At 44.2% G+C, this 13,779-nt stretch overlaps 1 protein-coding gene across 8 annotated transcripts in view; it reads left to right on the plus strand.

The window, feature by feature from the left end:
• Positions 1-13,779, plus strand: part of FARP1 (FERM, ARH/RhoGEF and pleckstrin domain protein 1) — a 332,832-nt gene that overhangs the window by 283,191 nt on the left and 35,862 nt on the right. For 7 of the 8 annotated variants that reach the window (XM_072976475.1, XM_072976476.1, XM_072976477.1 and 4 more), the window contains 3 exons: positions 8,760-8,947; positions 10,146-10,235; positions 11,256-11,389. In XM_072976475.1, coding sequence (XP_072832576.1) covers positions 8,760-8,947; positions 10,146-10,235; positions 11,256-11,389 — 412 coding nt within the window. The remainder of the gene's footprint in view (positions 1-8,759; positions 8,948-10,145; positions 10,236-11,255; positions 11,390-13,779) is intronic. The other variant, XM_072976480.1, reaches the window with a different exon arrangement.

Consider the following 13,779-nt stretch of genomic DNA (forward strand, 5'->3'; position numbering starts at 1 on the left):
TTGAGTTTATCTGCTTCTGTCTCGATCACTCTTCTTTACCAGGCCCTTGTTACTAGCCAGAACGTCAGAGCTTTCCAAGTTGTATCCCCAAGGAAGGCTCTTTTTCCCTGGGTTTTCTCCTTTGTAGTCTGTGAATTTCCCTCCTCTGATAATCAGGAGCTTAGTTCTCTAAGGTTGGCCTTCCTCTAGTTTCCTGGAGATGCGTCTACAGTTGACTTTTTTTTTTTTTTAATTTTTCTTTAACGGAGGTCCTAGGCCTTGAACCCAGGACCTCATGCATGCTGAGCATGGGCTCTACCACTGAGCTTTATCCTCCCGCCTTTCAGCTGACTCTTGAACAACACAGGTTTGAACAGTGCAGGTCCACTTACACTCAGATTTTTTTCAGTAGTAAATACTGCGCAGTGCAAGGTTGGTTGAATCTGCAGATGCGGAAGTGCAGTTACACATGGAGGATGGACTATAAACTTCACGGGGACTTTCCTCTGCTCAGAGGGTCAGCGCTGTATTTTATTGCTGCCAATTTTACAAATCAAACTGCAGAAGAGTCCTTCCATGCGGTCTCTGCAATAGAGTAAGTTTCTCTGAACCTGAAAGAGGTGAACATTTCAAAACAGCCCGTCGCTGGTAGCTCTTGGATGAGTTTTACATTCAGCCGTGTTAGCCAAGTTCATAAGAACGTGTGGGAGGATTGGTCCTAGTGAGTGAACGTATATAAGAAGGAAGTGATTAAAGAACTTGACTCTGGCGACATTTAAAGAATTTCCTGGCCCTGCTTCTTCCTTGTTAGTTTAATTCCATCTGTTTCTGTTTAGCTGAACAAAATGTAATACAGGGAAATGGGGTCTCTAGTGCACACCGTGCATACCTCTAACACCAGTTGCTGGTATTTAACTGAAGCCATGACTTTTAGATCAAAATAAGGCAACCCCTTAATGTAGCAGCTCCCTTTTTATTAAAAATAACAATAATAATGAAAAGCAAAAAATATATATATCCATGATGACTTGACTTAGTGTTGTCTGCTCAAAGATCAAAAGTGGCCTGGTTGCCACCTGTTTGGATACATACTTGAAAAGGGTTACATCGTGTTTCCTGGGGGTAACCTAGGGATTTTGAATATTTCCCCCCATGAACAAAAGTTGCAAATGCTGATTTGTGCGTCATGTATATGTTTGGGAGGAGGTGGATAGAGTCTTGTTTTTGAAAAAGGGTCTTCCTTCATAAAATTAACAACACATTAGTCCCAAAAAACAGATGAAATCTACTTCCATCCTGGGGAACTTTTTTTTTTTCTTTTCCAGCAAAAGCAGTTAAACACCCTGGTAGAAGCTAGGGTTGAATTAGAAAATTCTCCTTTTCCTGAAAGCTTTAGAAGTTGAGTAGACTGTTTGTTCAGGACGGTTTCAGTGTGGATGGCCTAAGTGATACAGACATCACAGCTTAGCCTTGGAAACGGCCTCGGGCCGTAGTCCTGGGTTAGCACTTCTGGTAGGAGGCAGCTCATTTGCATCTTCATGTAGGTTCTAGATCAGGTTGTTCTGATAGGTCTTGGGCTGGTTTTTATATTTGAAAGTAGGGAGAATTCAATTAACTGTTGACATGGGATAGCTGATTTTGTATAGTTGAGAGCCTGGGTGAAAAATCAGCTGCCAGGCAAATGCTGTTAATGCATCATGGAAATGGTATGGAAGAGTCCTGAGCTTGCTGCTGGGGCCAGAGGCAATGATTTTGGAATATTGAAGAGCAGTTAGAAATCACTGCAAAATGCAACACAAACCAAGGGTACTAAGGAGGATAGGAGGGAGTGAGGACTGTGTGCACATGTGTGTGTGTGTGTGTGTGTGTGTGTGTGTGTGTGTAGAAAGCATCGAACAGTGATTAACTCTACTTTGAGTAAGAGGTAGCGGTGGCAATGGTACTGGGAGTTTGGAGGCAGTGATTCTGCTTTATTCTAAATTGGGGTTGTTAACTGACTCTCAAATAGGAAACAGTGGAAGGGTCATTTTGGAGCCTGGTGGTGGTGCAGTGACGGGCCTGTCATTATTCACAGATGACCTTTCTGGCTTATGAAACTGGGCTGACGATTGCTTTTTCCTGGGCCTCAAAGTTCCTTTGTGAGAAATGAAGCATTTGTCAGTCTGCCTGCGGTGATTTATGGAAAGACCAAAGACAGGTTTTCCTTAGTCGAGAACACACACCCGCTGCTCTCTGCACACGCGCCTGAGTGGCCGGTGGATTCAATCCCTTACCTTCTTTCTGCCTGGAAAGTTGCCCTGAAAACCTGACTAACCCACTCGCATAAGCTTGGCCTGTGTTATTAATCCAGTTCCTTTCTGTTCTCTCTGTGTGTATATTTAATATGTTATTAAAAATTTTCTAATATGTGGAATTAATTTTAAAATAGAAAAGGCTGGGGACTTCATTCTCATTTTTGTCATTTGTTGGATAAATTCAAAAGGACATTTTTCTGTTGTGCCATGGTATGCCCTGTTGTGTCAGCATGTACCTATCCAAGAGAAAAAGCTTTTTTTCAACATTCTGTCTTTATCCTCAAAGCATGGTGTACCTTCTGTTCCCTGCATTGTTGGAGCACTGTCTGATGTCTTTTTTTTTTTTTTTAACACAACTGAATACCAGTTTGTACTTTGGAATACCTGTTTCCTCTAGAATACAGTGATCCTGGTCTGTAAACAGCAGGTTTTAACAGGCGGGCATCCTGGGCGGTCACACTTGGTGACACCATATTTCTCTAAAGGTGGGGAAACAGAAGGTGAACAGAAGACTTCACTTTTCTGATCTCATCTTCTACAAGCCTGCTCTTTGCACTGTGTGTGCCTGGAGTGGGTGGTGTTTGGACGCGAGCAGGATCACTGTAGTCTGGGAGAGGGCTCATGGAAACAGAGAGTATCTGTGGTCAGGCTTACATGGGGGAGCCCGGACGGCCAAGCAGAGGATTGGCTTCTTGTTTGGAATGGGAACATCTATTCAAATGGGACTAGAAAACTGGACGTCGTTTGTAAAAGGATTTAGCTGTGTCTTCACTTTGTTGGGGAGTGCGGGTAGGTGGAAATAGAAGACCTCATCTAGCATAGCCCCAGTTGGCTTCCTCACCGCCGATAAGCTGTTTTTCAGTTTGCAGTCTACCCACGATGTAGGCTGTCACAGATACTGTCTGGTTTCATCTTCTCTCCACGGCCTAAGAGTGCAGTATCACAATAAAGCATGGATCTCTACCACCAGGAAGGTGGCCGGCTTCTCCGATAACAATGAGCTTGGTGATTCTTTTAAGCATGGAAGGCCAAACTCACGTAACAAGTGTATGCACGGTGTTAATATCTCTTGTTAATCTCAACTGAAGAGGCTTTTACTTGTCCTAACAGGTATCTTGCTGTAAAAACTGTCAATTGTAACTGTGCTTTCCCTCTGATGGCTGAAGCTTTATCCTGAGTACAAGATGGTATTTTTCATTGGTACGAAGCACCATGTTCCCCAATCCAAACAATGCCACTGCTGCCGCCGCCGCCGCCACCACCACCGCCACCACCGCCACCACCACCACCACCACCACCTTCAAACAGAGAAGAATCCTTTATCTTTTCCCCATAAGCAAGAACAAGCTAGTGCATTCCCTGTCATTTTTCCATTAGCATTTCTCTTTATATTTTTCGGCAAGTCGCCTTGCTGTTGCTTTTCTGAATTGCTTGATGATGAGTGGTGACACTGATGTTTAGCAGCTTGTAAAACTCTTCCTAAAGGAACTTGGTCTAAGAAGTACATACCTTACCTGCAACAACCCAAGTTACCAAGAAGACCCCACTGCTATGATGGGTAATCGTATAATCTGGTTTTTCTTGTGGAAACTTGTCATTTCAATAAAACAGTGACAGCTCTTTTCCCATATTCCACTGTGGTGGGACCCAGCTTAGTCATCAGACTAGAGTGAATCCTGCCTTTTCTGGAGATGACCCGTAGTTAATCTATACAACACTGACCTTTTTTTTTTTTTTCCATCCGATAACTGGCTTTCAAATGCAGATGGTCTCCAGGGAGAGTTCACGGTCTTCTCTTTCAGAGGGGTATCATGAACTTTAAAAAGAGCCTTTTAAAAATAAATGAGAACCCGCCTCTGTAATGTATTTCCTCCGCGTGCCTTTGCAGCACCTTCTGGGTCCACAGAGATGCGATCTCCAATATTTTAGAACCAAGTAACAGGAGACAGGTCATCACAGATGAGTGGCATGTAGAAGTTTGCCACATATATAACTTCAGGGGGATACTGAGGAATCCACACAGATACTTTTTTAGTAACTGTACTTTCTAAAATTTTGAAAAGAGGACTTGAGAAAGCAGTCAGCATCCTCATTTTCATCAGTATTCTTATTCTCAGATATTTTAATATTTAGCAGATCTCTGGATTACTATTTTTTAAATTGCCCAATTTTATAGTTCCCTCCTTAACAGGAAAAATAAAACTTATGGAATTAAAAATAGGACGTGCCAAAGAATGCAAAAAAAAAAGCGAGGGGAGGCCCAGGTAAAAACATAGGGCAGGTGCAACGAAGTATTCAAAATGCCATTTTTATTACTTGAAAAATAGATAAAAATTCTCATCTCCCAGACTTGCGTGCGTCTGTTCTGCCTTTAATATTGTCAGAGGAGGTGGGTGGTTACTAGGCGCCCTGTGCCCAGTCCTAAAAGGGGAAGACATGCATGAGTTTGGCTGGTTGACTCTGTTCCTGCTGTGGATGTAGCTCTGGTGAAAAGCTGGTTAAGAGATGCTGACGTCTAGGTGAGGCTGCAAATCCAGCTTCCCCTGTGCAGCTGGGAGAGAAGAATTATGAAGTTCTCTTACATTCTAAAGATAAAGCAGCTAAGCTAGTTTCTGGGCTGGGTGATAAATGGAAATCCATAAATATGGCAGTGCTAATTTCAAGTTGCATAGTTGTTTGTGCCATGAGACTGTGTACACTTAAAGGGGTTTTTAAAAGCAATTACCATAAATGCCTCCCTCGAGAGTAGTATGTTTAGTCCGTGGGAGCGACATAAACTCAGGCCTCTTGATACAGATTGAGGGTGGGGAGGGGTACATGGAGGTTGGCTGGCGGAGGGGGGGGGGAACTGTCATGACGTTATTTGGAAGAGGTGAGGAATTTGAGAGTTATTAATCAGAAATACAGCTGAATGCCTAAAAAATGCAGAGCATTTTCTGAAAAGGGAGAAAAAGTTTTTTAAGCCAGCATTTTGTTTTATTTAGGTTTTGTTTGTTGGTTGGTTTTCTTGGGGGGAGGTGGAAGTAATTAGGTTTATTTATTTATAGAGGAGGTACTGGGGATTGAACCCAGGACCTCATGCATGCTAAGCATGCACTCTGCCACTTGAGCTATACCCTCCCCCACAGGGAAAAAATTTTAAGAATCAAAAGCTTCCAGACTTTTAGGCTATAACTGATCTTTTTCTAATTCTCTTGAAACTTCTTTCCACCTCTTGCCTTGATATCCTGGTGCTTTCTCAGGAGGTTCCTCCAAATTACTCACCTAGAACTCTTCACTGAAATTCCTTTGTGCCCATTTTGACCCCAAGGAGCAAAATGATCAAATTCTGAGGCGTTAGTAAGTTCATTGAGCAGCAGTGAACACCAGTCACCATTTCTCCTCCTCCAGGGCTGTGCCTTCCAGGCAGGTGACGGACTATGCGGGGTGAACAGGCTTCATAGGGCTGCACAAGTCAAGTGTGGACTCATTTCATCCAATGATACACCCGCGTGTGTTTGCTATTTTGCAAAATAGACTACTTCAGTGAAAATTGGTTACAAGTAGTTCTAATAACTGTAACCTTAGCTACTGACCATCTTTAAGACATAGCTCTTAACATGTGCCCGAGGGTGAGCCCTGCGTGGACACCAGTTTGTACAGACCTTTGGCATCCACTGGCTCAAAGTCAAAAGAGAATTGTAATTACTCATCCAGCTGCCAAATTCTACCGATGACCCTTGTCAGCAATATCCCATTGATGGCTGAGTGGTCAATGAGCTACCTATTTTTGTCAGGAACCATGTCAGCTGTAAATTTTCAAAGCCTTGGGTAGTTTGTCTTGCAAGGGAGAAAGGGGGCTGTTCTCTGTGGATGCAGCTCAAATTAGTAAAATCAAACCTGAGTTTTGGACCTTTCCCTTTGTTAGCACTGCTGATAGATTTCTAGAACAAGCTGCTTGGTATTTATTGACTTTTTGGTCTTACTGTTTAAATACACTCATCACCTTGGGTTTCTTAGGCCCCATAAGTAGACGCTAAGCCTGCTCTGGAAACAGGAATAGGCTACCCTGATATGGTCATTTTCCGAGGTTGTGTGGTTCACGTGTAACGTCAGTGTCACCCATCTTTAGGCTATATGAGTGAGAACGTAGCTGATTCTTACCCAACAACCCAGAACTGTCCCTGACTCTACCCAGGAGCATGGTTGTCATTGAGTTCACCTTCAGTGTCCCACTTTCTGAGTCGTCTCTCCAATGTGGTCCAGTGGAGATTCTTCTAGATTGCTATCTTCTTGGCAATGGGTCCTGCCTTCTTGGCAGGTTGGCACCTCTTCTGGATCTGTTAGCGAGTCTTCCCAGCCCATCAAGTCTACAGAACAGAAGTGGCCCCTGGGAATTCACAAGGGCAACAGCTTTCGACCTTTGGAGGGTAGACATGGTGGTACTTGAACTGGTTCACCCTTACTTCCTCCCTTGCCCTGTGGCAGCTGGTTTTTTATCTGCTGCTGGATGCTGACCAGGGCCTGACTGGTACGGCTGCCCCACCCCTTTACTCTTCCTTCAAGCTAGCCTTTTTTGTTCTTGGCTCCAACTCTTTCAGTGATGAGGCACACGCTTTCTCTGTTCCACATCGCTGCAAATTCAAGGCCCAGCATGTTCTCCCTTACACCTGCCTCACCTGGTCTCACACACAGTGTGTGAGCTGAAGGTAAGCCCCCAGATTCTGCCAGATGATGGCGGACAAATACAAAGTGACTCTTGAACAGTGACTCACAAATGCATGAAATGTTTTGATCTCCAGACTGCCAGAATTTCTCTTTTCTAATTCCTATTTGTAGTGATAACATTTTTTTCTTTTTGTGATTCTTAAAAAAAAAAAATAGTGTAGTACCTGAATCAATTGCAGTTATAATTGTTGTCACTATTTCTATCTGACAAATTCCAGTTCTCTCAAAATTATTGTATCCAGTTGTGCACTAGTGTCAATAAAATTGACATTTGTGAAGCAATTTCTGGCCTTTTTCTCCGGGTTTCACTGGGTCTGATGGTGTGTGGGGTGACTGGGTCTTGTCTAACATCAGGACTTTGTTTTAATGATGTGTCTGAAAATGCAAGGAATTTAAATGGAGGGTTTTTGTTTCTTTTTTTAACGCGCACTTCTTCAACCTGACTTTTCCTGACATTTCCTAATCTAGTTCTTCAGTGGGCAGGATGTCTGCTTTTCGTCGTTTTTGTGGGTGTGGTGGCTTTTCCCCCATGTGTTGGTGACACAGCTAGTGGATCAACCTGGAACCCGATGGGAGCTGGTGGTGGTCTCTGCGTGGTTCATTCATGCGGGGATGAAGTTCACTATCCAGCATCATCAGCTCCATTCTAGGCTGACCTATCTTGTAATTTCTGTGGACATGAATGAATCCAGAGAGACAGGGTAGAGGTCAAGAAAATGAAGGGTATGCCCAGAAAACAGCACTTCTCCTTTCTCAATGAGATCCTTGATTGTGTGCGGAGTAGCAACGAGCATGAATCTGTATATAGGAAAACGGAGAAAGCACGCGTGTAGTCTTTCCCGATGACAGTAACTCACCCAACTGCGGGCTACGTGAACTTTGACCCTAATCCTAGTTTTTGCGAATCTGCATATAAATCCGTTAGGCAGAAACATTTGGTTTAGAAGTAGATTTTGAAACATCCCATTTAGTTTCAATAAGTTGAGATATCTGTATTTGCAAAAGGCTGTTGGCAAAGAGTTTCAGGTGCACGTCGTCTCGTTTGGCTGACTCATCATGGGTAATTATGCATTTTCATATTATTTATTATAGTATCCTTTGCAGAGGAATAATTAATTGCCTTTCATTTTTTGACTCATCAAGGGGAATTGTGATCATGTAATGACCTCCAGCTTTGTGTTTTTAAATGATCACCTTTGCCTGTAAATGTGATGCTAGTGTTTCTGTCCCAAACAGTGAGAGAGACATGGAGTGACATCACCAGGTATAACGAGCTTGCTTCTGTTCTTCGTAGAAGGGGAGGTAGCTGCTTTCCCTTTAGCTGAGCCCCACTGCTCTGAGCCGTAGTCTGTCCTGGGTGTCCCAGTCCTTTAGTCTTCTATTAGAATAGCTCTGTTTTCTAGTCCTTTCCCACGTCTCCTTGTGATATAGACACTGTGTCTTTCTCGAGTAATTCTTAGAAGCTAAGGCAGTAGTTAGGAGGTGATGACTCTATTGGGGGATACACGATGCTTTTAAACTATAGTAATTATTCTCAAAGCAGAGTTCTCCAACTTATCATTAATGATGTAACTGTGGCTCCACTGAATGGTATTTTTAATATGAAGGCAGCTGCAACTTAGGACGGAAAAAAAACTAGAAAATCATGAAGTGCATTAAGTATGTCATAAGGTGGTCAGGGTTCTTAAAGATTTGAAAAGGTAAAAGTTGTAAGTAGAAACCAGGTCCCAGAAGGAATTACTTTTTTTTTCTTCTTTAATACTTCTCATCCCCAAACAGGCTCCCTGACTGGTAGCCCTCACCTTTCAGAGCTGTCCATCAACTCGCAGGGAGGAGCCGCCCCTGCCAACGCCATCCTGTCCCCCAACCTGAGCCCCGACACCAAGCAGGCATCTCCCTTGGTCAGCCCACTGCTCAACGACCAGGCGGGCCCTCGGACGGACGACGAGGAGGACAGCCGGAGAAAGGTGTGAGGACGGGTGTGGGCTTATCTGCTCATCTTTTTTTTTTTAATTTCAGTAATATGCATAACATAAAATTTGCCATTGTAACCATTCCTAAGCATCCCATTCAGTGGCATTAAGTGCATTCACAGTGTTGTATAACCCTCATCACGATTCATTTCTAGAACTTTGTCAGCCTTCCAAGCTGCAGCTCCATGCACATTGAACACTAGCTCCCCACACCGCCCCCAGCCCCCGCCAGCCACCATTCTGCTTTCTGTCTCTGTGAATTGATGACGCTAGGAATGAACCTCCTGTGAGTAGAATCAGACAGTACCTGTCCCTTTGTGATGGGCTTATGTCCTTGAGCATAATGTCCTCAAGCTTGATCCATGCTGTAGCCTGGGTTGAAATTTCCTTTAAAGGTTGAACGGTATTCCATTGTATGGAGATACCACGTTTGGTTGATCCACCCATCCATGGATGGACAGCTGGGCCGTCTCCTCCTATTGGCTATTTTGTATCAGGTGCTGGAAGTGTGTTCACAAGCACCTGCTCTCATCTCTACTTCGTGTGTATCCCCAGGGGTGGAATCTCATGGACTCTTGTGGGAAGAGAGCAAAATGGTTAACAATGAGGGATTTCCTCTTACTCTTTGGTCAAAAAGAAAGCGAAACTGATGGCTGGCCGGCTCTAGAGCGGAGCTGCCTGCCCACCTAACCCATGGACTCCTGCTTCCACCACCCTGGTCCCTTGGGATCCACCACCCTCCATGCTCCCACGAAGAACGTAGCTTCCATTTCCTGAACACCAGCGTCATCCACGGCACCCAGGCCAAAGGCTGCTGTGGTTTCTGCTTCATTCCTTTCCTTGAAGGCTGCATCACTTTGATATTTTACTAAGTAGATTTTCAGACGCCCATTTCTGAATGACTTAGTCCTGAGTGGTGGCTCGTACGCCCAGCCGGGACCTTTCACTGCGGGTGGTATTCACATGGAAGGAAACATTCCTAGACTATTTTCTCATCTTGGAAATCCATTCTTGTACCCTCATTCCTCTCACACAAAAAGGAGAATAAATAGGAGTTTATTTAGCCTTGATAGTGGTCAACGAAAGATCAGAAGTTAGCAATGTAGCACTTTAATGAGGACTTTCTTATAATCAGGACGTCCTTAGAGACTGAGACTCAAAAATATCTTTTTTCTTTTTATGGATTTCGCAGAGATTCCCAACGGACAAAGCATACTTCATCGCCAAGGAAGTCTCCACCACCGAGAGAACGTATCTGAAGGACCTTGAAGTCATCACTTCGGTATGTGTGTTCCCCTCAAGCATTAAATTACATAATTTATCTCGACTAATACTCAGCTTGAGGAGAAAAGCTGGATCTAATGAAGTGTTGGGTTCTCTGACTCCAATTAAAAGGATTTGGCTCCTGGGTTGGAGAAATGAGGCAGTGACAGTGTGTTTAATTTGGAATACGCTCTATAAAAGTTGTATCATTGTGATTTTTTAAGTGCAAAAGGAAAGAAGTTTCTCAAGTGGAGAAATTTAAAAGTAAGCATTTTACCGTCAGCCTGCACCGATGCAGAACAGCAGAACATCTCATGTTTTGCTCATAATTTTTGCCAGAGGGAGACCTCAGAGGTAAATTAGAAGCCTCATTTTATCTTTGATAACAAATCGAGCCATGTCGGCAAAAGCTGCCAAAAAGACTGCCTTTTATTATTTTAATCAGTCCTGTTCAGTCTTGGAAAGGAATTCAAAGCCTTGTGGATATCCTTATAACCCTGGATTCTGAGAGGGCTCTAGCCCACCAGAATCGCTGGGTTTCTGTGCCCCTGGGGCGGGCACTCACGTGGGGCCTGGCCTCCGCTCAGCGAGGTGAGTGATGTGTGCGAAGGCAGAGGCTTCACCTCTCCGGTTCAGCCACCTCCCTGCTTAGCCTTTCAACAAAGAGGCAGAGATGGAAGTTTCTCAAGGGCTGAACCAGGTCATGTTCAGTGGTTTGAGTCCGTGATGACCAAGTGAGTTGGCCACGATGGAGGCTTTGATTTGAGCAGCTACCCACTTGAGAGATTTATCCTGACTCCAACAGTCAATTGACAACAAATTCCAGGGAACAGTCGTAAAGTGCTGGGTGCTTCTCACCCAACTGGATGAAAGCAGGGAAAGCAGTGAGGCCCAGAGGCCTGAAGCCCTCGAAACGCCACAGGTGCAGCGGGAAAGGCCACTAGCCTCCCTGCGTGGCCTCCTGCCGCGGCACCTCGGAAGAATTGCAAACCTTCACCCTCCACCTTTACCTCTGAGTGTGTCCTCTTTTTATCCCCAGTGGTTTCAGAGCACAGTGAGCAAAGAGGACTCCATGCCCGAAACCTTGAAAAGTCTCATATTCCCGAATTTTGAACCTTTGCACAAATTCCATACGAATTTTCTCAAGGAAATTGAGCAGCGACTCGCTCTGTGGTGAGTACAGCGGCTGGGCGTGACCATCCTGTCTCGCCCCCACGGCCCTCCTCTGTCTTCCTCTCTCTCTCTTTCCGATATTACTTATGTGTGGTTCCTTATCAGCAGCAGCCGTGAGCAAAGACAAAGCGAGAAGCTGGCTGAGAATAAGCCAAGCTTACAGTGATTTCCGGTTAAATCTACCTGGACTGGAGCTCATCTTGAATTTCTTTTTTTTTCCCTTTGGCTTACAATTCTTCAGAATGCATGTCTTCTGCCAGGGGTGGAGGGAGGGAATGAATTGCAGAGGTGGCCCCGGGCAGTTCTGGGGATGATGGAGTTGTTCTGTATATTTATATATAATCTATATTATATATATAAAATCTGTATCATGATATGAAAGTGGTGACATGCTATATACCATACGCAGTTGACTGGGGGCGGTTAGAGGCACCGACCCTCCATGCAGTCAAAAATCTGAGTGTAACTTTACAGTTGGCCCTCCTTATTAGCCTCAGAATCAACCAACCGCCAATCGTGTACAAGTGTACAAATTTAGTGAAAAAAACCTGCAGTGGGTGGTCCCACACCGGTCAAACCCGTGATGTTCGAGGTCAGCTGTACACTTATTCACTGTTACTATATGTAAATTCTGTTTCAATAAAGCGGATTTTTAAGATGCTATAAGCATATTTAGTACAAGTTTTGAAAAAGTCTAGAAGAATATACATTAAATTGTTAACAATGGAGATGAGATTACCCAAAAAAAAAAAAAAAAAACATGTTCTCTGATGATAATTAAAGGAACGCCACAAAATAGAGATAGTAATTACTTCTGGAAGGACAATGAGGGTTTTATGGAGTAGAGGCATATATGACAGACCTTTAGGGGTGTTGGTGATATTTTACTGGGTTTTGCCTTATTGTCATTGAAGTAGTATGTGTCTGAGTACTAAATATTTCAGTATTATATTTCACAGTGTTTAAAGAGTGCTTTGAAAAATAGAGCCCTGTGCACCACACACACGCACACACATACTTTTACCTTGAATCCCACTGCCAGGAATTTATTTTAAGGATATATTCTAATGTGAAATGACAAATGGCAAAGATACCCATGGCAGACTTAAAAGATGGGAAATAACCTAAATATCCATGAATAGCAGACAGATTAAAACTCGTATTAAGTCTGTTTGTTGAACATCATATAATATATTAATCTGTGGGTGCAAAAACTCAGGAAACATTTTGTATACTGTAGAATGCAAAGTCTGATATTCTCTTGCCTAAAATGGAATCTTTAACAGAAAATTCTCATGGGGTTTTTTTTAAAGATAGTTTTATACGTAGACAGAGGAGGTGATGGTCTCCTAAACACGCATTTGAAAAATGCCAGGAGATAATAGCGAAAATTTGCTACTGTGTTTCGGGCAGAAATGAAACCCGCCATGGAGTGTGTCATCATCACTAGAGGTGGGAGTTTGGTTCCCAATGGTGTCAGGGGCACTGAGTGACTGCGGGAGCCCTGGACCAGGCGGTGTTCCCCCAGGCGATCCCAACCATGGGACTCAAGCATCAGGTCACAGGTTCACAGAGCTGCTCCCTGGGTCCTGAAGCAAATATGCTTGGACGTTCGTCCTTGTTTTTTAACCTGGAGATAATTCGTGTGAAGTTCTCTCTCCTGTGATAGAAGGAGGTGGGAGGTTTCACTAAGATGCCCCAGGGAGGAGGGCACAGCCAGGATGGAGAAATAACAGGTACCGAGTCAGCCCCACTGAAGTGGGAAGAGACTGAAGATGCCAGTTTAAAGTCTTACTCTAGCTTCACGCTGTGAAGGCAAGAGAAGGACCACTTCTCAAAATTTTAACAAACAAAAAAAATCTACAGAATCTAACTTTATTTTACCCTCCCCAAATTTACCTGAAAACTTCCAGGTGTGGCCCGCCATACGGCCTCCTCATTCACACAAAGCTGAATGATGCTTTCGTAATGGAGTCAAAAACCTCACAGTTCTGAAGAAATCAATTAACTGTTGGTTTTCTGGCCAACGAGATGTGTGTTCATGGCGTCTTCCCGTCGGCTCAGAGCATCTCAAGCTGGTGTCGCTAGAGCAGTGTCAGTCCCCCTGGCAGTTGATTTAAATAACCTTGGGGAGGTCACGCACAGGGAGTGTCCTCAGTTGGCAGTCCCCTGGCAGCCCCGCATGGTGGCCTCAGCTCCTGCCGCCAGGGAACTTGGGAGAACTGTAGGAAACCCTCGGGGTTTCTTGAGCTGAGGTTCTCCATTTCCAGAAGGTACTTACCTGTTGGGTGAAACCCCACTCCTGGCTCCGCATCAGGGTCACCTGGGGTTGGTGGGTCAGGGGAGTTTTGAAAAAATGCAGATTGCCAGGCCCCACCTGGCCCTCCTCA

The sequence above is a fragment of the Vicugna pacos genome, chromosome 14 (genome assembly GCF_048564905.1).
Source record: "Vicugna pacos chromosome 14, VicPac4, whole genome shotgun sequence".
NCBI classification, from domain to species: Eukaryota; Metazoa; Chordata; class Mammalia; order Artiodactyla; family Camelidae; genus Vicugna; species Vicugna pacos.